The sequence below is a fragment of the Tyto alba genome, unplaced genomic scaffold (genome assembly GCF_018691265.1).
Source record: "Tyto alba isolate M040663 unplaced genomic scaffold, T.alba_DEE_v4.0 Super-Scaffold_14, whole genome shotgun sequence".
Taxonomy (NCBI): Eukaryota; Metazoa; Chordata; class Aves; order Strigiformes; family Tytonidae; genus Tyto; species Tyto alba.
Genome location: NW_024881276.1, coordinates 6,944,769 through 6,968,199, shown reverse-complemented (window position 1 = coordinate 6,968,199; position 23,431 = coordinate 6,944,769). Strand labels below are relative to the sequence as shown.

Here is a 23,431-nt window from a genome sequence, read left to right as displayed (position 1 = left end):
TGCTGGAGCAGACATCCCCCTGTATCCTATGGTGAGACGGCAGGGCAACCCCCCCTGCTGTCCATGAAGATCTACGGTGGAGCAGACATTGATTTACGGCCTGTAAGGGGCCTTGCATGATTGACTAAGGTGATTGCACCTGAAGGAGGCCAGGACCCTGTGGGAAGAAGTAGCCCCCACTGTTGTAGTTTGGTGCTGGGAGGATTGCAACTTGCGGGGGTGTCCCACACTGGAGCAGCTCAGGAAGGGCTGCAGCCTGTGGAGGGGACTCCAGTTGGAGAAAGTTGATGTCCCACATCAGACCAGAGTGGAGAACGCTGAAGCCCATGGGAGGGACTCACGTTGGAGAAAGTTTGTGAAGGACTGTCTCCTGTAAGAGGGGAACCATGGTGGAGCAGGGGGAAGAAGTTCCAGAAGCTCCCCTGATCAAAAATGGAAAAAGCAGCAGCACTGACTGCACCCCCCATTCCCTGCCCCCTGTGCCGCTGCAGGGAGGAGGTACAGATATCGGGAGCAGAACTGAGCCTGGGAAGAAGGAAGGGGTGGGGGGAAGGTGTTCTCAATATGTGGTAACACTTCTCACTGCCTTACTCTGTTAAGTGTTGTTAGTGTCTGTAATAAATTTACGTTCTTTTTTTCTTCCCCTAATGAGTCTGCCTTTTGCCTGTGACCATAATAGGTGATTTGTCCCTCCCTGTCCTAGCTTTAATCCCAAGCCTGGCTTATTTTTCCCTTCTCAGAGCTGGGGAGTAAAGGGAGAGTGAGCGGATGTGTGGTTCTCAGTAGCCCTCTGAGCTCAAACTACAACATGACCGAAGGGATCACCAAGACAGGGATACAGACAAATTGTGGAAGGCGTTTTGCTAAGCTGCAATTTTTGTTTTTACACGATCACCATATTGCAACAAAAGCAGTATCATTCAGTATTGTGGTGTGATATCACCAAGACAAAGTGTATTAAAATAAGATAGACATTAAATAAATTTTAAGTCTCCACAGAATAAAAATATTATGGAGTATTAATGCCCTCAAGACCTGACCTAAAAAGATACAACTAAACTGCATTATTTTAACTAAAGTCTCTCCATTTCCAAATCAGTCTTCAATTCAGTACGTGTGTTATGCATTACTTTCAAAACTCTTTTATCCAACTCAGTCTTTTCTGTTTGAAATCTTCCCGTCTTCTGGCTGTTGTTGACCTTGCCCATCCCAAACTCAATCCAACTCTTACTTTATTCTTTTTTAACCTAACTTCCCTTTTCTACATATTCTGCAATGAATATATTGGTCTCTGTTACTGATTCTCCCATCTCCTCTATATCTTATCTTCATGTGATCCCACTCACTCCATGGTATTTAGCTCCTATTTATGATTCCTGACGGCTCACAAATCACCTTTTTTTTTTTTTTTTTTTTCCCTTTCTATTTTGCTATCTAGCCATTAAAGAACTAGGAACAGACATCCTTCCAAAACTGTATCTCTGCCCAGTTCAAGAGTATATTTGCTCATGTTAAAACTCTACAGAGGAGCATGTACTGTCATTGAGCTGCTGTATTTGACAAGTAAATCCATTATATTTACTGCTTACATTTGAATTTATAATGACAGTCATGAGAAGTTTACTACTAAGGAATCATGTTTTGACCTTGGCCACAGAATACATTACAGTTTTGGAGCAAAACCAATGAGATTATAGTTTCTGATGCAATTTTCAAGAATCATCAGAGAATGTTCACCTTTATATATGCCATTGTATCCTCCATGGACTTCTCCAGAACTGGAGATTTCTTCAACATGAGCCCCTTGATCAGATGTAAAATATACAAGAGTTTTATCAGTCAGGTTATATTTTTCCAGCACATCCAGAACCTGTCCTAAAAAAAAAAAAAAAAAAAAAAAAAAAAAAAAAGGAAAAAATAGCAGTTTTAATGTCTTCAACTGGCTTTTTCTTTAGCCTGGAAACATACAAATATTTTTGTCCTTATACCTTTTTAAGATCACTTCCCATATAAACATTATTATACAAAGCAATTGGCACCATGCAGCATACAGTAGGGGACATTTGCACAAGGCTTGTTGCAATTGGGACCATGGTTCAAGTGCTGCAGGGTTTCTTGAAGTATAAAATGAGAAAATTTGTGCACATCAGAGAAAAGTGCTGATCCATAGAGAGCCAGTGACCTTTGGAAACAGTTGCTCTCAATGAAGAAAACCCCTCAGCAAGAAGATTCAAACCGCTGAGGATATATGAAAGAGTCTCAGCATGAAGAATAGAGCTAACAGTTTGGGGGTTAGCTTTGCTGCCTAGCAACCTATAGAGGCAGCATGACAAAAATCTCAGTGTGAATGTTAGAATAAGACATTCTAAGAAAAAGAAGGAAGTTAATGTATGGAGTACCTCTGGAGACCACATGGTTTCATTACCAAGCCAAGTAATTACTCCCTAATTTCTCATCATATAAGACTAGACATTGACTAAACTCAGAACGTGCAGGGTAATAAACACACACACACATACGCACATATTTAAAAGAGGAATCCACATGGATATGTCCTGTAACTCTAAGGCACCATGGGCTCATGCTTCTTTTTCACAAAGGGCTTCTCACACTACCTTGGCACTGTGGAGAGCCTTGTAGTGCACATAAATTACATTCAAACCTATTTAGACTGAGGTCTTTAAAGAGGGTTTCTGCATGAATGAGAGTGAAGCTGCTCTTTGTAACTTGCTCTAGTGAATTTTATACTGATTAGGTATCTAAAGTTATTGGTCCTGGAAACTGACCAAAGTATAAGAACATCTTCACATCAGCCTGTGAATGAGCTTTAACCTTGTCCTTTAGGGATCTCAGAGCATATAAAGATAATTCTGTCTTCACAGCTATTTTATCTTTATTCTTTTTACTTAAGCATCCAAGGATGGTCCAATTTGAATGTTAATTTTGATTTGCCTACCTGTCCACTAAGAATTCCTCAGCTGGTGCCCAGTTATTTTGTCAAAGAAGATGAGATAATAAGAAAATTGAAATACAAAGCCTTCTTAAACAGTTTTCAGATCATCATTTCTGCTGCTATGCTCTTTTTCTGGATAAGGAGTAGTTACTTTACCTTACTGCTACTATTTCTACTTGTCTTTTAATGTTATAGCATTCTAAAACTGCCTTGTTAAAAAGGTTGACTGTCTTCCTTTCTCATCAGCTCAGATGACTGGGTCATGAATAAAGGAACATCAGCAGTTAAATAACTGATACCTATTGGTCTTGTTTGTAAACTAGGAGCAAAGAAGAAATGTAAGAGTAGGAGAATTTGTTTATGTAAATTTTCAAACCTCGTGGGAGTTGAAATTTCCCAACAGAGCTGAGGAAAATCTGTTACAAAGGCTGACATTTTAAAGTTGGTGGGTTGATGGAAAATCATGCAGATCCATCTGACAAGCCATTCGCTTGCTGCAGCAGGTGGACTTAGTGCCAGAAAAGAAAAAGACAATTTCTCATTGGCTCTGAGATTGTTTGGAGAATGTACTTGCTAAGTAATTATAATATCCCTTAGAAAGGCAACAATGATGAATAAAAAAGTGGAGTATATAAATAAATTAGGACATTATGTGTGAGTATTCAGCCACATGACCTCCAGAGTTCCTTTCCAACCTGTATCAATCCATGATTTTATGATACTATAATATGTATCAATCTATGATTTTATGATCCTATAATAATAATAGTAAATGGAATTACACAAAGAAATACATGTGCAATGACATGCACAAATGCATTTTTTTACCTACATAGTTTTCCTTGATGAAACTGGATTTTGAAATTAATCCTATATATAAAACAAAATTAAAATAAAACAAGAATTCCACTCAGCACATCACATTAAATGATCTCTGGTGATTAGAGACATATGCTGTCATTTAATAAAGGCTATTTTGATTTCCTAATTAATTTGGGAAAATAAAGAAGCAATGAAAAATGTCTCGCTATCACAAATAATGAAATAAAGCACTTATCATTATGATGACTTATTTTTTTGGGGAAACAAGGTTGAGTAGCTTGACTTGGCCTGAAAAAAATATAAATTCTTACACTCAAATGTTACTCATTTCAGAAAAAAACACCACAACAAAATACATAGAAAGTCTCATCCAAATCTTGTTGAATTCAGTGGTAAAACTTCCATTTCCTTCATTTGGATTTTTAAACATTAAGAGGATTGGCTACATTAGGGTTAATTATCAAATGATAAAATGACAATTTATTTTAGGAACAGCATTTTTTAATACATATGGACTAATAGTGGTAATTTAAATAACACTATTGTCAGAGAATGGCAATCACAAATATTCACAGAAATGAAGCAAGACTTCCATTTTTGTTTTCATCTTGAATACTGACACCTTCAAGAATGAAAACTATAAATAAGCAATAAAGTGTGTGCTACCAGGAGATAAGGCTCATTAAAGTGTATTTGAATTATGTGGCTGCTATTAACACAAGCAATACATTTACTTATTAGCATTTCTAAATGGTAATCAATACAGAAGAAAAATGCAATGTATTGTGATCTCTATGAACAGTTATCTTTCATGTGTTATATTATACAAATTTTAGAAGCAAATACTACAAAATAAGCAAAAGACATCTTTTATGGTTTTCTTATAACAATTTAATTTATTTTTTTACTCTAATTCCTCAACTCTTATTATTTCAGTAGATTTCACAGAGACTTTAGAATTAAGTGAAAATTGATGTATATATATTTTCAAGCAATGACAGTTAATGAACAAGGAGGACTTTCATCTAGCCTATTTTAATTGGCTTTGGAAGAGCTGAATCACAACTGCAAAAAGGTCTTTTTTACCTGTTGACTAAAAAGAGAAGACAGGCAACTAGCTCAAAATTAAATGCCTTTATATTAGACATCAAGGACAGTAAGATGAATCTTACCCAAAGTGCTAGACATGCAACTACATGTGCAACACACCACTGAGTGTGGTGAACAAATAAATGATGTCTGAGTAAGAGAAGATGGTAAAAATGTGTTGCTTCACCCATGAAATATGATTGGAAGGGTATCATATGTCATATGCTCTTGAATTACAAGAATAGGGATTCATCTGGCTTAGTATTCCCTTTGAGTCCCATTGCTGGTTGCAGAAAGCAATAAAAATTTTAAAATAGTTTTTGGATGTAAAGAGTTTATACAGAATATGAAACTGTAGGATAAATAAGCCAAAACACTGGGAAAACTGTAGCTTTGTCCAAGCAACAATAGCTTGCTATCTCCAGTGTAGGAAATTATCAATAAAAATGGAAGGATTCTTGATTGAAAAGACTCACTTAAAAGCCATGTTCTAAAAAATTAACAGCTGCTCTGATCTCTGTGGATGGTACCATTTACATTTTTTCTGATTTGAACAGAACAGATTTTGAAAGACAACATTTCTGAACAACAAAATCAATCTAATACTGAAGGAGCTGCATAATTTCTGAAGATATTTAGCAATGAGAATTTCAGATCAAGTTTTTCCTACTATTGCCATTCTACAAATGTATACCCCAACGTAGGTGACTAACATTGCAGCAGACAAAGACATAAGATCATTGGACACTTTTCTTTCATTTGCATTTTTTAAGATACAAAACAGATTAAGAACAGCATTAAGATGCTACTTGTTTTAATTAGTATATCAAAGTTCCAAAATTTAAGTAAAGCTTAATCCAAAATATACTGAGGATTGCTCTCTACATTCTGTTCTCTACTCTTGCTTAAAGCTATGTTAAATTATAGAGTTGTTTCATTCTTAAAGTGAAAACGACAATTTCAATGGAGTGATAGCCATGTGAAAGTGATAAAATCTCTTTATTCCTTAGAAGTAAACTGAGGATGCCATGACACTATTCAACTTCTCCAACACAGCATGAATGGTAGCTGAACCAACCTCTCTAATGCTAAATGTAATTTCTGCAGTTTTGAACCACATAAAACTCCTATTGTACTCAACTACATTAAGATGCAGGGTTTATAGAAAATGACTATTCATTTGAAAACAAGGTACAAACATTGAAAACCAATACTGTATTTACAAACATATTAGTGATTTGGAAAACTGTTCAAAGGTTTAGTCAAGAAAGCATATGAACATATGCATTTGATTCATAAATTAGCTTACTGTCATTTGAAGTCAATAGGACAGAAATGTTATTTGTATTATTTTGAAATCATTTAGAATCTTGCTGAATTTGGGAATAAAAAGCTCTAGAATACCTCTGTATAATCTAGGCATTAGGACAAAATAGTCTCTCTATTTGTGAGGAAAGCTTTAAAGCAGTTCGCTAGATTCAAAGAAACAATAAGATTCAGAAGGAGGATTAAGGATCTGTCTAAGGACAACACAGGTTATGATAAAGGGAATTTCTCTAAATATAACATTATTTTCCCACTCCAGAAGACTTTCACATCCCTCTGTTTTACCCAGAATGCTACAGTAAGCTTGAGACAATTCTTAGAGAAAGGGTGATCTGGGAAGATCAGCCATCACATATCTGCCTAGAAGAGACAATTTGTTTTTTTTTTTTGTTTTGCTTTTTTTTATTTGCTGTTTCAGAATTCCCTACTGATACTAATGTTTGGTTTTGAATAGCATCATTAACCTGAATCACAACTGACTTTTAGTCAGCTGAAGGGGTTCACCTCTGTGAGTAGCAAGCCAAGAGTGCTTTGAACATGTATAAAGTCCTATAAATTAACCCTACATGAGTAAGTATCTGGAAGCCCATATTTATTCCAGAAAATACATTGATGGCATTGAACTACACAGTCACTACATAGTAAACCTCCTGGGACCCTCTTCCTCCTACAGGAGTTTAATTAAGGTAATTCCACAGTTCATGACCTCTTCAGGGCTCAAAGGCCAAGATTTTCACTTTATGAAAACTTAATGTTGCAACATCTGCACATCATCATTCAGAAGTTAACAATCATTTTAATTCCTGTGTTGATTTTGTGTGATGATAAAATATACTTCACTCTTTAATACACTGATCTGATTACAAAATTCACTGACTAAAACCTTTGTATAAAAACAAGCTTAGTAACTAAGACCAAGACATCCTTATCTTAATTTTAGGTTTTGTACATTTTGGGTTATAAATATGCAAATGTTCCTGTGGTATGCTCAGAGCCATCCAGTTTCCCCTTGATAAATATGTAAATCAGTTTGTTTCTGCAGTGGGGAAGTAATTATCGCTTTCAGACCTAGTCATTGAGCACAACACTTGAGGTAAGATGGAAAATAATAAAACCATTGACAGCAACACAAGAAGTGGCTGCACATATGGTGAATGGTACATAAACTCTGCATGCAACATGTTTAACATTCAGAGCTAGAACACAGCCACTGAAAAGTGGAAATTCTGGGATGAAGCAATAGATTGATGTTATGGCACATTATCTAGCCAGTCAACAGAACACATCCACCTAATAAGACAAGTGATTCTGCATAGGGGGAGCATTAGCAAATGAATCTCAAAGGTGAGAGTGAATAGTACAGCTGTTTGTCTAGAACAGAAAATAAATGCGTAACTAATTACAAAATATACAATAATTCCTGCAGGAAGGAAGTGGAGTGTAGATTCAATGGAAAGTCTTGAATCGGTCCTACTGTGCTACCATTATTTTTAAAGTTTCACTATGGAATCAGCCCATACAGTGGAGTCTTCACCAAAGTACAAAGCTGGAGTCTCAAATGTGCTAAGCTTCTACTACTATAGGTTAGTGGGATCTTCAGTGTTAACAGGACATTCTGCCAAACAAGTAGCATCTGGTTCTGAAAAAGCACATCTATATTAGTGTTTTAATTCAGACTAGGAGCACATATTTACAGTAAATCAAATCAAAGACAGTTAATGTATTGCTGTTTGCATAGCAAAGGCCTCTTGGGTTTTGTAACCTGGATTCCTTTCAAATTAAACTAAACTTGAGGATGGACTCCAGGAATTCATGTAAGGCACTCACACTACTGATGGGCATTCTGTATACGGGACCACAGTAGAGCTGGTTTGAAGTGGTTTTCCTGTCTCTGCTGGTGTGCTGACAGTCTCTCTCCACCTTGGAAGATAGTTCAGACCTGCCACTAGTGGCAGTTCAAAACATCATAGGATTGATTAACTCTACACTGAAAGTCTGGTGCTAGCAAAATCAAGCCTCCACCCGTGCATACTGTAGATACAGAGGGTGGGATTTACATACAGTGTACACATCTACTGCTGACATATTTACTGTGAACATTTTTTGAAGTCAATGAAGCAAAATAAGCATGCACAGCTCACCTATCTTAAGATGAATGAATATGGACCCAAAAAATCTGAATTATTTTCACAGTGAGGTAAGGTGAGGCAATTGTCCCAGATTTAACTACCTACAATTACCATTCAAATCAGTAGTTGTTAGGTCAAGATAGTCTGTAGAACTTCAAACACTTTTCTGTTGGATTCCCTTAGACTTAGGGTGAGACAAGAAAAATCAGTGTAAGCACTTGGAGAAGGGCAGTCTTTTTAAAAAAGCAAAGCAACTTTGGTGTCGGCTCAGCTAAGATATCAGTGTGAATTTGCCTTCTGTTTGGATTTGGATTGCCATGTAATTGCAAACTTGTAATTGGCTTGTGACTGTTTATACAGTCTTATAGTGTGTCTTTCAGACAATCAGGATAAATTTTCAGCATAGTGCACAGCAGATTAGGTATGCACTGTTTAGCAGCTATGAATAATTCAACCAAATTTTGACTCGTAATTATACATAAGATTTTCCTAGAGATAAGTATCACATATTTTATTTTTCTTATTCATATAGGGTCCAAATTATTTTGTAAATGTAAAAGAAGTTGAAATGATACTTTACATATATGTAAAGTACATATTAAAGTACATATACATATTATACATATGGATAATAAAGCACAGAGTTAAGATGTGATTATGACAGTTTGGAAGACCTGTAAATTTAGCTGCAATATAGACAATGCAGGTTGTAAAAGTCTTCATATTTACATCAGTAATATAACACTAACGATGGATCGTTAAAGGTCAAAAGTACAACTATTCAGTTATCTCCTTATTAGTATCAGCTAATAATTTATTGAAATTCACTTTGAGACCTTACATCTGTTGAACATAAGGCTATGTAGTTCTAATGTAAATCTTAACTTTCAGAGTACTTAAAATGCTAAAATATGAGAGATGGTCATGCAATTTTAGGAGGGTCCATTGCATTTGTATGTTGCATGACAGATGTGATAACTTTTGGGATAAATTTTCATCTTCATTCTGCATATATCTGAGAATAAGATGCCATTTCACACATACAACTAAGATACATAATGCAAAAGACACTGTCTAGTTCCCCACTTTGAGGTCTCCCATGTTTTCTTTCAAATTTTGGAAGGGATTTCCTTAGGTAGGACCTAGGTAAACTGTAATAACAAATGAAGGGTGCTGTTCTTTTTTTAATTAGACTGTCAGGTGAAGTTAAGGCTTCAGCTATTTGATCATTCCAATATATGCTGATAGTGATTGATTCAATAATTGTGGAGTTATAAAAGAAACACTTCTCTCTGTCTTCAAAGGTTTAAACATCTATTAACATCAGACTGAGTTGTAAACTGAATATGTATATGCTCTTAGATCCAAATGCATAATGTCAAAATTTTGCCTGATTAAAGTATGAAGAATTATGAAGAATTTAAAAGAGGGCAAGTAATTTAACCCCACATTTCAGTCCTCTGCACTTTTCTGAAATTATCAAAGTATTTGTCAGTGTGCTTGCTTCATTTTTATAATTTATATTAAATAAAATTGGAACTGTGATAAAATTGGTTGACATTAGAGCCTAAGCATTTCTTGTCTTAAAACAGCCAGTTTTTAATCTTTGCTGAATTTGTGAGCAGGTTTTAATCATTTGCTATCAATCATATACCATAAAGTTAAGAGTAGTTCTATCAGGAGAAAATGAATATTCCTCATGAAATTTTAAATATTTTCATTTCCTGATTTTCTGATTTTAATTGTGAAAATCTAATCTCATATGAAAGTAGCTGTGCATTAACTCACCCCCCAAAATACAAGATGCCTTTTTTCTCTCCTTGAGATGACCATCGTCATGCGCACTTGTTAATTCACCTACTTCTTTAATTGCTTTTGGGCAACTCAGTGGCTTTTGTACCTAAGCCTACTGGGCAATCACCACCTCCAAACCATGCTAGTTGTGAATGAATCTCTGTACGGACATTATTAATACCAGTAAGGAAGTAAGTCTGTGAAAATTGTCCTGAAGGGAATTTTCCATTAATGAATGTAAACTCCAATCTGTTTTGTCTAGATGACATTCTGAATTTAGCAAAAAACAACAAATAAATTGAAGGCCACAAATCTTTCTAATCTTTCTTTATGATTAAACTTTTTAAAAAATTATTCCCCTTCTTTCTTTTTTTTTCTTTTTTTTTTTTTTTTGTTATGTGTGTGTGTGTGTGTGTGTGTGTGTTCAATATGACCGTATTTATGCTGATTTAAATTCCAGAGGATCCTTTCAGAAGGGAAGGCAAATAAGTTTTCAGGTAATCCTCATTGATCATAGATGACTATCTCAGTCTAGACCAGATCACTAGCTTATGAAATGGGACTTTGATTCCTTAATTCATCTAAGGGATCTTGAAAAAATATTCCTAGACGATTTAGAAAGAGCTTTTGTTGAAGTTTCAGAGTAGTATTCAGTAGCACAGCAGATGTCTAAGGAAAAAAAGAAAAAAAATCTGTCTTTTTCTGTCTGAGGTCTGGAAAGAGAAATGTCACTCATGTTTTAAATTGGTTTGGAAATACCTGAGGTCTCTACTTAGGCCAAGATATATTTGATGTCCCCAGGACGTGGTGGGGGCATGAGATCATGGAGGGCCCTGAGATCATCAGGCTCATTTCTTTACCTTTTCTCTACCTAATTCTTACTCATGAATAAAGCAAATATGTGACATGTGAAATTACTAATATAGTTCTTAATATGAGTTTACAAAGGTTCAACAGTACGAGTGCTATGTGTCACTTCATTTGTAATGGGAAATTACAAAAATGGACCTATGAAATTTACCTGAGTGAAAGTAAGACAGATTTCTGGAAGGGCTCTGCTTTGCATACAAGGATCACAGTGAGATGTGGTTTTAAGGATAAATCTGAAGGCTAAATATGAGATGAGGAAGGATCATTCACATAACAACACCACAGATCAGCTGAACTATTAACATAGATACAAGGAACCAATTAATCTAACTGTAAATAGATAGTATTTGGGGAAGAAAAGGTATATTGCCAAGGTAAACTCTCCAAAGCACAGATGGCAAATAACTACTGGAAGGCCCCAACAAGTACGTTTCTTTCTTATGGGAATAGCACTATTTCTATGGATAGAGAGGCAGGTATAGGGTTAGTCCCTCTCTATTAATGTATTTTTTTAAAAGACTAGTTCTTTCAGAACCAATAACATCAAATCTATGGAAGCTGTATATAGACAGAAATCCTTGAACAGGAAATGTTTGAAATCTCCACATTACACATGAATAGTTCCTTAACAGACTGGTGTTTCAGTATCACATACAGAGAGAAGTAAGTACACAACAGTAAACATATTTCTGCTCTAAAAGGCACTGGAAAAGCATGGCTAGCTGTACTCAGCAACTGGATGTACTGTTATAAAGATTCAACAATTAAATATGACAACAGTAGGGTAGAGAATGTGCAGATGTTTCCTGATAGTGCATTTACTGTATCAGCGCCTCCTATTTAAAACAATTATTTCCTACTCTCTTATTGTATATTCTTAAAGTTAATATCGAACAAGGGAAGTAATTAAATGTCACATCAGAAAAAAAAACAGTTTACATTCTGAGAGAGAAATGTGATATTATTCTCTAGTATTTTTTGCCAATAAAGTCCTCAAAGCTGTCTTTAACTTGGCCATCTATGAGCAGCACCTGAAGGTTATTGCAAGAATTGCTTGACCAACTACAGCAGAATCAGAAAAGTTAAAATGTGAATGGACTGAGAAATTAGGAATACAGGGCTTGAATATCTCAGGTCTAAACTGGCAAGAATATTTAGTATATGTCCTATAGAAATGTTTTAGGGATTTTTTTAAAGACAATTGCCCACTTTGTGCCTTATTAAAATAATACTGGTAAAAAAAAGCCATCATAGCAGCACTTTGCCCATAACACCATGTTAAGATGTTTAAACTTTATCCTGTAGGATGTGCTGTGGTGGATACAAAGGAACTTGCGTTACGTTTTACTCTGTCCTGAATCACATCTTTTTATGTTGTTGGAAGCTTTGGCCCTGGTTAGGACTTCATGAGACAGATGGGACATTTCAGCCCACTTTCAGCTGCACAGACATCATCCTTACCTTTGGCTCTGCTTTCCCCTGTACTTTCCTGCTAATGGATATTTGACACTTGTATGGTGTTGCTTCCTGCCTGCAAGCTTCTGGCAGACACCTCTGCTTTCCTCCTCTGCTTTGCTAGTGATTGCTAGCCATACATTTAGCACTGTCTGGCACATATTAGAAAGGTGGACCATTTGTTTACTATCTTTCTGACATTATGGTTAAGCTTTGAAACTAAGAATACACTTCTTCTATTACATGGTTGTCACTTTTTTTTTTTTTTTTTTTTTCCTTTTTTATTAAAAATAAATCAACAGAAAATACAGATTGTCTGGAAGGTTGTGATGCCAATGTTTTTAAAGAATCACAACCTTTACATATGGCACCCACAGTTGTTGACTTCAAGTCAGACCAGTTTCACTGACTTCAGTGCAGTTACATCATCCTATGCAAACAACAGGCCTATCCCAGCATGGTTAAAAAGAATGGTTAATTATGAGGATATTTATCATCTTGCTTAGTCAAGTGACTGCTCTTTTTTTTTTTTTTTTTTTTTTAAACCAAGTCCCTAAAAAACACCTCATTTTTAAAAACAAAAGTACTTTGAGGTTCCTGGGTATCTGCCAACTAGAAGCACTCCTATGTTGCTAAATGAAGATGCTGATCTTCCGAATTTAATCTCATTTTCTTTGGATTTAAGAAGATACCTTCTTCAGCTCTCAGTGAAGAATAACTAATACATAAGTTTCATGGAACTGAGAAATGTTTCTATATAAAAGGAAAGTTTAAATTAAATAAAAAAGTTATGTTAGCTCATCTAAAAAGTAACACCTTCCAAAAGGAGGTATAATATTAAAGTATGTCAAATTGATATCACCCTTTTTATCTCAATTGTATTATGCTTTTGTTTCTCCTTCTTAAAACCTAGTCTTTCCAGAACTGTTTAAATAATAATGTTTCAATGAGCTATTATCAATAGGGACTGATCATTGTAGGAGATGCCAAATAATGAAAAGCAGCCAAATGGAAGGAAAAATACTATGTGATCTCCTATGACAATCCATTGGGCATAACTAGTATGGAATAAAAGCAAATAAAAAAATTCAAAAAGAACAAAAAAGAATAAATTATCTGTTTGTGGCATATGAGGAGTTGACAAGAAAAGAAGTCCAGATTAAACTCTTAGATGAAAGTGCATCTCTCTTACATAAGGAAGGCAAAACTTTACTTAAAGGAAGATAAAACTAGTATTGCAGATATGGAAATACATTCAAGTTATCCCGACTACTTAGTTCAATGGGACTGTTTATATCATATGGGAGAGAGAATCTCAGTGCTAAGGCTCTGTTTTTGTACTATGCATCATACCATATTTCTAAATGTATACTACTGGGTGGGCCAAGATCTCTTTGACATGTAGGGAAAGAAAAGAATCTACTAAAATGGAAAGAAGTCTCATCTTCAGAGATGGTAGCAGTCCTACCACAGATATTTTGTTAAAATGCTGCCACTGATGTAGCTCAATTATGTATGAAAGAGTTTTATAAACAGAACTGGCTTGTTTTCAAACATGGTATTATCAAGTTATTGTATTTTTTTTTAACCCTTGTTTCTGTTTTAAAGAAAATGCTACTTACTATTTACCACTCATAGCAAATTTTTTAATACATTCATTGAAGGTTTCGTATTGACCCAAGTTGTCAGAAAGAAATTGAATCATAGACTTCTTTAGCAGACAAAAGAAATTCTAATTTCAGATTTACAAACCTCAGAGCTAAGGAGTCCCAGGATTTTACAAAGTGATCATCTGAAAAAATGTAATTACAATGGCTCTTTCATACTCTTTGACATTACACATTATTAAATGTTTCTGAAAGTTTCAGTATGATGTGATGATATTACAAAGATCATAGAGTCATTTAATTACAGAACAGTTTCGTTTGGAAGGGACCTTCAAATAATATCAAGTCCAACTCCCCTGCCATGGAAGGGACAGCTGTCACTAGGTCATGTTGCTCAAAGTCCAACCTGACCTTGAACACTGCCAATGATGGGGCATCCACAATTTCTCTGGGCAACCTGGTCCAATGTCTACCACCCTCATTGTAAACAATTTCTTCCTTATGTCCAATCTAAACCTGCCCTCTTTCAGTTTAAAACCACTGTCCCTGTCCTGTCATACAGGCCCTGGTAATAAGTCTCACTCTGTCTTTCTTATAGGTCCCCTTTACATATTGAAAGGCAGCGATAAGGTCTCCCTGAAGCATTCTCTTTTCCACGCTGAACAACCCCAACTCTCTCAATATTTCTTCACAGGAGAGGCGTTCCAAATCTCTGACCATTTTCGTGGCCCTCCTCTGGACCCACTTCAACAGGTCTATGTCCTTCTTATACTGGGGGCCTCAGAGCTGGACACAGCACTCCGGGTGGGGTCTCACGAGAGCAGAGCAGAGGGGCAGAATCCCCTCCCTCAACCTGCTGGCCACGCTTCTCTTGATGCAGCCCAGGACACAGCTGGCTTTCTGGGCTTCAAGCTCACATTGCCAGTGCATGTCCAAATTTTCATCTACCAAACTGAACAGATAAATTATATCTGTTCCAATTGTAAATAAAGAAAAAAACATATTTATTTATTACTTGCTTAATGTGTGCTCTGCTGTTCTGTGGTGCCAAAATCAACTGTACTCTGGATTAGAAGCACTTTCTTACCTTTCACACAGCCATATACTATACACACATCTATGCTTTTCACAGTGTCAAAAATAGTATCTTCTACAACTTTGCTAGCAATGCTGAGACATCCCAAGCTACTAATTTATTTCAAACATCTGGCATTAAGTTAACTTTGGGTTTGCAGGAAGTTAAAATTCATATTGGTTTTCTAGGCCAGGCCATTCTGTGAGATTAAAGCACATTTACATTTGGATTATTACTTGTTTGCCTGCTTTGTTTTTAAATTCTAGTCTGATTCAGAAATGGAAGTAAAATCAATTTCTAACCCACGAATATCTCATCCACTGAAATACAAGAGCCTAAAGAACCTAAATACTTTATCCACATAACACAGAAATGGCATCAGTACTTTAAAACCATGTAAACTGTAGTACCTAAGGGCCAAGTTAGTCACACATAATTTTAAGCAAACATAGTGTGATATTATAGATTAGTCCATCTAGTAGTTTGCTGAAAGGGTGGTTGCTGAAAAAGAAAGTTGCTTCTCCTCTTTCTCTTCCTTTCTGTTTTCCCTGGAAGATGGTTAGGAAAAAACGAGGGAAAGGAGGGAAGGGTGCTCTGCTTCCCTTCTTGTGGCATCAGCAAGCTGCAAAATCCACTGAAGCTGTGGAATATAACTTCATGATGGTCTAAGGTAGGAATCTGATTATCCTGGAGTCTCTCTTTCATCATCTCAAGTGAGCAACTCAGCCCTCAGGGGTCAGGTGTTCCTTTGGATATTGAGCTTACTACTGTAACATAAAATCTATTGGGTGTTCTCAAGGTTACTACAATGTGCTCCTCATAAGGAAATGTTATAAAGAAACTTCCATGGGTGGGTAGCGAGAGGGAATGATTTAAAAAGACAAGTGTGTATACAAAATACAAGAACTGACAAAAGAAAGACAAAACAAAAAGAAAGCATTCATAGTAGTTAAAAATACCTTGAGCACACTAAATTAAATATACAAAAAAAACCCCAAAACAATAACATTAAAAAATACTGGGTAGGAAAACATAATAAAGATTCAATATCAGCTTTTCGTAAACAGCACCCTACATTAAAACATAAATGCCTTATTTTACAAACAAGCAGTGAGAGAAAAACCTGGAGAAGAGCAAAGTTATCATTTTACAAGCCTGCCTTTCACTAGTCATAGCATCATTACTCTAGTGCTTTCCCTAACCTTAAAAATGCCATTATTAATCTCATTATTATATATCATTACCATACAGAATGATAAAAACTTTCTGCAATGCAAAATACACAACTGGTTTCTAGAAGAATAATGATCTTTGGTAATAGCACTAGCTTGCCTATTTTATAGTGTGGTTGTTTTAGCAGTCAAGTGTACCATTGAAAAAAACCCAGCCATAGTCAATAAAAAGTCAGTTCTACCAACCTCATCAATAAGAGCTTATTACCACCTGGAATTTGAGTCCTGTGATTCAGCAGTATAAAACTTCTGCATGGCAATTCACTAATAGGAACCAGCTTGTCAATGAACAATAGTTTACAACACAGAATCGATAATGCTGCAAGATTTATTGTATGATTACTGTTTTCACTAAGAACTAATTCCCCTCTTTTTTAACAGTATGGTCTCAGAATAATTAATAAACATTTCAGAAGAAAGTTTTATGACTTTCTCCAAGAAACAGTGGGATAATTTTAAAAGAACCTCTAGGATTCTCAGTATCATTACTGAAACTGAAATACACATGGTCAGTTTTAGGTATTTTCTACAGCTAAATGACATTCAGCCAGCTATGAATAAATACTAAAAGGCTGGAAGATATTTCCTGAATCATCACAGAAATGGTTCATATCACTATAGTGCATATGTTGGTGAAGATATTTGATATCCATAAAAACTACCACTTAATCACCAAGAACAGAAGAAAACCTGAGTTCCTGAGTCCAGATGCACATTCTAACCATTTCCCACCCCCAACATGGATCAAGATCTGGAAGGATAAATGGCTTGATTCCCCTTCTTCCCCATTCCCATGCCGGCTGAATTAAAGTCCTAATGTTTTACTAGGGATCCAGAGCTAGATTAGTTGATGAGTGGCAGCAAAGCTATACCTCAGTAGGTAAATCTGAACATCATCTCTGTGCCTCAGCTTTTCTTCTGGGAAACGGATTAATGAGATTCCCCTATCTTACAAAGACTTTGAGAAATGCTTATTTGCAAATCTGTTATATACTCTAGCGAAGTAATGACACACAAAAGATGAGAGATGTCAAAGAAATCTGTCTTCAAAACAGAACTTCAATAGTGTGTGTTAAATAAAACATGAGAATTCATATTTAACAATGAGGAATACTTAGTGTTAAGTAGCTTCTCATTAAGAAGGCATTCTGTGATGAGGAGACAGGGTTCCAGTGGGAAAAGAAATGGCATGTAAACACATGCTTAAAAACTGTACCGTAAGACACAAGCATAGGAAGACAGATTTTTCCTATCTTTGAATACTTGACTTCCTAGCCTTACAATGTTCACTTGTGCCTTCTGAATGTTCATATGAATTAATGGACTATATCAATTATATTAAGGTACTGGGTAATCCACTGCAAAACTATCTGAAAGTACAAGGAAGGGGTGTGGGTGGGAAGGTTTACATGCCCAGATTAAAAATCCTAAATTTAGTTTCTCTGCTCTTTTGTTTCATGTTTAGGCTTCTTTCACAGAGATGTAACTCCTACCAGCAACATCATTCACCTACTAGATCAGTTGCATCCTTTATTAATACCATGACTACAAGATCTATAAATACCTAGACAGATACTGCTTTCAGTATCCAAGTGCTGAAGAAAAAGGGTGGCAAAATCTGTGGTTTCAGGTTCACAAAAGGGACACTTTTGCCAGAGTGAGAAAATTCTGCCATCCTGATCCCTTGTTCTGGGTGACTGACTTACTAAATTCCTGTTGAGTTTCTTTGGGACAGGGCAAATATAATTCCTCTTAATAGGTTCACAGTATCTGTGCTAAAAAGATTGCTATGCAGAGGCATTGCACAAGCAAAATCTTTAGTAACTTCCTTTAAACTGCTTTCCCAATCTGTATTCTGGAGATTATCTACAGTTTGGATAAAATTAGCCCCATTCAGTTTCCTCATTGCAATCTTCATGTAAATATACATAGTAATCACTGTATTCCTGCAAATCCGTTATGGCTTAAATCTGTACTGTGTTCTTAATCCCACTGATAATGACTTTCCCCACCCACTTCAAGCAAGAAGCAAAATCCAACCATATAATTTATATGTGAAATTAAAACTTCAGGGGCAAAGGTTAGACAAACAGTTGGTACTACATTTCATTACAGAATTTCCCATCCTCATTGTTGGAGAGTTGTTAGGATTCTCTTATCCCTGCCTTATCTAAAACAAGCTTTGAGCTTTCTCCTACTAATGAAAATTAACTTGTCTAAAGAGCAATGCTATTTTTTTCACTGATTAAAGCATTTTGATCACCGTGTTAGATGTAATTTCAATGTTTTGTATTAGACCCAGTTTTCAGAGGTTAATAACTAATAGAAAGCCTTTAAAATTTTGAAAGTTGTATGATTAGCTTTTTGTAAAGTAAAATGCACAATGCACTAACACATCTTCTGCTGACAATTTAATTCCTGAAATATCAGATGCAAATAAAATCTGTTCAGTAGCTGGCAGCAAATTTTGAACAACACAGATCTACTACCACAAGCTGCATCACGCTGAAGTTTTCCATCGTGGAGCGCATGCTACTAAGACATTATTTAAACCTGACTGATTTAAAAAATGCTATAGGTATGGCTGCTTAAGATGTGCTTTGTAATCTTGTAAATAATGTTCTAAGCAGGAGCTTTGCTGTGTACAAAGATGTAATATAGAAAAAGGAAACTGTACTTAAGGAGGATTAGGTAGCTCAGGAGGCTTATCATAGTGGAATTGGGAGTCTTTCATCACTGAGTCACCTCTTAAATTCAGTCCCGTTCAGTAGTGACTGAAAGTCATTGCTGCTTAGTGACATACGAAATGAGTTTGGGTTTTAGCCCAGATCGTAACTGGAAAGCATCCACATCATAAAAGGCAGAACCACAAATGTCTTTAATCTGTACCCTTATTGACAATTTTCCCAGATCTGGCCTATCGAGTGAATGTGCTTCAAGCGCTTAACTACCATCTTAGGTAAAGAAACAGTCTTTTAATGTTAAGATAAGAGCAGGATGGCAGAACAGTGTGGGGAAATGCTGTTCTAATCGCAGAGTACCTGTATTGGCTAAATACCTTCTTACTCAGAGATTCTGGCTGAACATCTCTCACAACAAAAACAGTTTAAAAATAAACCTTCTAGACTTGAGATGTATACCGGTGTAAATTCAGGAAAGCAAGGTCAAGGAATGCACCATTAGCATCAGGCTTCACTCTCCAGATTTTTAGTTCCATCTTTAAGTTTTCAGGCTCAGCTAAGTTTGTCACATTCATAATAGCTGGATAAAATGATCTGAACCTTCTTATCCACCACTTCTGATACTGTAGCATCATTCTGCTTTGCTTATCTTTTAAATCGACTTTGCACTGTTTCAGATGACTACACTAGATGAAAAGCCATGATAAATTAGGCTTAACTCTGCGTACAAGATTTTTTCCTAAAAAAATAATAATGAAAATAAGTCTAGCTCATTCAATTTTTCTCAAAACAATATGATTTTGTTTTGCTTTCATAGTATTAATTATTTTGATTTTTAGCATAGTTCAGAATTCTCAGAGAGTTGAATAGAGTAGGATTCTAAATAGAGGTTGAAAGCATATAAACATTGCAAAGTGAAATAAAGATCTAAGAATTCTCAATAACAGCCACCAACAATTATATGTAAAAGAAGAGACATAGATTTCAGATGAAACTTACCAATACTATGCTGTTTCCCAGAAGTAGAATAGTTACTGCTCAATATAGGAAAGAACATTAAAAAAAAAACCAAAACATCTAAGGATACAATTTCAAGGAAGAATAACTTGAAATAAATATTAAAAATATGTTTTAATTACTTAGTAATTAAAAATAATAAGTTAAATTTAAGAGTTTATAGGCTTGCAAGTTTAAAATTATTATTTTAAAATGAGAAAGAAAATACTTTTACTAAGAAATAGAAGACAGATGACATGCTCTTAATAAAGCATATAAAAACTGAAAAATTGGGTGAATGTAGCATGATTCAGAACCTCAAGAATTCTTTGGCTGTAACATCTAGACCCTTCTTTCTGTTTTGTGAATGCTTTAGACTATGATACCTTCATCAGAGCAAGAATTTTACTCAAAATCTTGTTGGCATAGCTCAGCATTCTGTTCCTTAAATATTTTACAATTTTCTAAAAGTAGCTTTTGTTTTGTTTCTGAAAACATTAATTCCATCTATTACTTAAACAGTGGTGCATCTATTATTAAAAAAGATAAAAAAGACATAGGGGTCAATAGAAATGTTTTATATTAAACTGGAATGATTTCCACTTAGACCTTTGATTCACATAATTCCAGAGTTGAATACAAGTTAAAAGTAGAGGACGTGATCAGTCCAGATACATTGCATATTATCTATTTACACATGCACATATTCATCAGATAAAAGACATATAAGCATTTAGTTTTTATCCTCTCACATTTAGGCACTGTAGAAATTAAGAGCTACAGCATAATCCTGCACATACATATTGATATAATCTCTTTTACAATACTGAGAAATCTAATTACAGAACAAGTAAATTAGATGTTTCCATAAAAATCTGGAGTCGACTTGATGGAGCTTTTGCCCTTCCTTTCCTCTTTGAAAGCACTGTGTGAAGATATATGTTTATAGAAAATTCTTAATCATAACAGCTGAATCAAAGAAAAAAAGTGTGAAAGTGGTCTGATTTTCAGTTAGTACTACTAGATTCCACCCTAGCTGGCCCTTCTCAATGAAATATACTTTACTTCTGATTCACTGTATTTCACTATAAGCCACATATTGCCCCAGAGGGTTATGTAGCAGAGTATCACAAATGTTTTAACAAGTCATAACTGCTCGTCAGGTAAGGTTCCATTTATTCAGATATCCAATGTTTTAATTACATAAGTTCTTTCAGTTAAAAAAAGTTAGGCACTGTATTTCCTTGTAAGAAAATCCTATTTAAGATACCATTAGCATTCTCAAAATTTGTCATCGTTGTAGTAACATAGAGTCACAGAATGGTTTGGGTTGGAAGAGACCTTTGAAGATCATCTAGTCCAACTCCCTTTTCATGGGAAGGGACAACTGTCACTAGGTCACATTGCTCAAAGCCCTACCCAACCTAACCTTGAACACTGCCAATGATGGAGCATCCACCACTTCTCTGAGCAGCGTGGTCCAGTGTCTCACCATCCTCATCATTAACAATTTCTTCCTAATATCTAATCTAAACTTACCCTCTTTCAGTTTAAAACTGTATCCCCCTGTCCTGTCAACACAGGCCCTGGTAACAAGTTTCTTTCCATCTTTCTTATAAGCCCCCTTTATAGATTGAAAGGCATCAATAAGGTCGCCCTAGAGCCTTCTCTTAAGCAGACTGAACAACCCCAACTTTTTCAGCCTTTCTTCAGAGAATTGTCCAGTCCTCTGACCATTTTCATGGCCCTCCTCTGGACCTGCCCTAACAGGTCCATGTCTTTCTTGTACTGTGCACCTCAGAGCTTAATGTAGTATCAAGGTGGGGTTTCACAAGAGAGGAGAGTATCATAAGAGTATCTTGCTTCTGTTTGCTTCAATAAAGAGTTCTTCGGTTCCTCTAGACTGACTTTTAAAGGTTATGTCTGATTTTGTTTCAAAGTATGAATTGACTTTAGTGAATAGCTTTTTTCTTTTCTTCAGCATCTCACAGGATCACAGAATGGTTAAGGTTGGAAGGGACCTCTAGAGGTCACCTTGCCCAACCTCCCCTGCTCAAGCAAGGCCTCTTGGAGCCCAGGACCAGGTCCAGATGGTTTTTCAATATCTCCAAGAAGGGATACTCCACCAACTCTCTGGACAACCTGTGCAGTGTTTGATCATCCTCAGAGTAAAAAGTTTTTTTCCTGATGTTCAGAGGGAACTTCTTGTGTTTCAGTTTGTGCCCATTGCTTCTTGTCACTGGGCACCAATGAGAAGAGCCTGGCACCATCCTCTTTGCACCCTCCCTTCAGCTATTTATATACATTAATAAGATCCTCCCTCAGCCTTCTCTTCTGCAGGTTGAACAGAGCTCTAGTCCCAGCTGTCTCAGCCTTTCCTCATAACAGAGATGCTCCAGTCCCTTAATCATCTTCATGACCCTTTGTTGGACACTGTCCAGTAACTCCATATCTCTCTTGTACTGGGGAAATATGGAGCTACTCTCTTCATATATAACTTTACTAAACCTTCTAAGATATTTCAAACACAAGTTACATGTAAGATATATTGGGATATATTTCCACTCCTTTTCTTCTAATTAAGTATCAGACGATTGTAGTATTTTCTTGGTATAATTTGTTCCTAAAACAAATTAAAATATGATGGCAGAGAGGCAGTTAAGATTTTTTTCAGCTGGTAGGTAATTCACATAATAAAGATATCTAGACAAGGCCCCCACTCTGCAGCTACCTAGCTTGTGCCAGACTGCAATTTCTGAGACTTTTTTACACTTAAGCTATTCAGTTGTGATTGTTCCACAAAGGATTAAGAACTGATATGCAGTTTTGCTACTGTTAACAGAACGATAAACAGCCATTTGCAAAAGTGGTGTTGAATTAATGTGTTTTCACACAGCTTGCATTCAAGTCTATAGGGGGCTCCAAAACTCTTTGCAGTGATCGGTTTTGGATTAAATTAGTGTAATGCAATTTACATCAAAAACAATTTCTGCACATATTCATTTCTCTTCCTATACTCAATAGAAATGAAGGAAAGGAAGAAGAGAAGAGGGAATAAAAGGATAGTATTGCATTCATTCATTCATAATTTCTTCTTCCAGTTTTAGACTGTAAGATTATTTCATCTGCTCTCATATGAATTATAATTAATAGCATTAATAAGGTGCTTAGCCTACATTGGAAGAAAATTAATGTTATTAGCCAGAGAATAAATCTTTAAGATGTCACATGCAGTGACATTGTAACTGTGAATGCTTTAAACATTGAATTCTGTTATACACACATCAGTATGTAAAAGCAGTAGACACACATGGACCCAAAGCTTATCCAGAGACTTTGTATTTCATATTTTTGACATAGACAGTAATCATACCCCTCAGTATTGGTTTAAGAAGTCACAAA

At 35.7% G+C, this 23,431-nt stretch overlaps 1 protein-coding gene across 14 annotated transcripts in view; it reads right to left on the bottom strand.

The window, feature by feature from the left end:
* The window catches only part of STS (steroid sulfatase), a 122,901-nt gene that overhangs the window by 48,601 nt on the left and 50,869 nt on the right, over positions 1–23,431 (bottom strand). For all 14 annotated transcript variants that reach the window (XM_042788249.1, XM_042788248.1, XM_042788247.1 and 11 more), the window contains one exon: positions 1,738–1,875. In XM_042788249.1, coding sequence (XP_042644183.1) covers positions 1,738–1,875 — 138 coding nt within the window. The remainder of the gene's footprint in view (positions 1–1,737; positions 1,876–23,431) is intronic.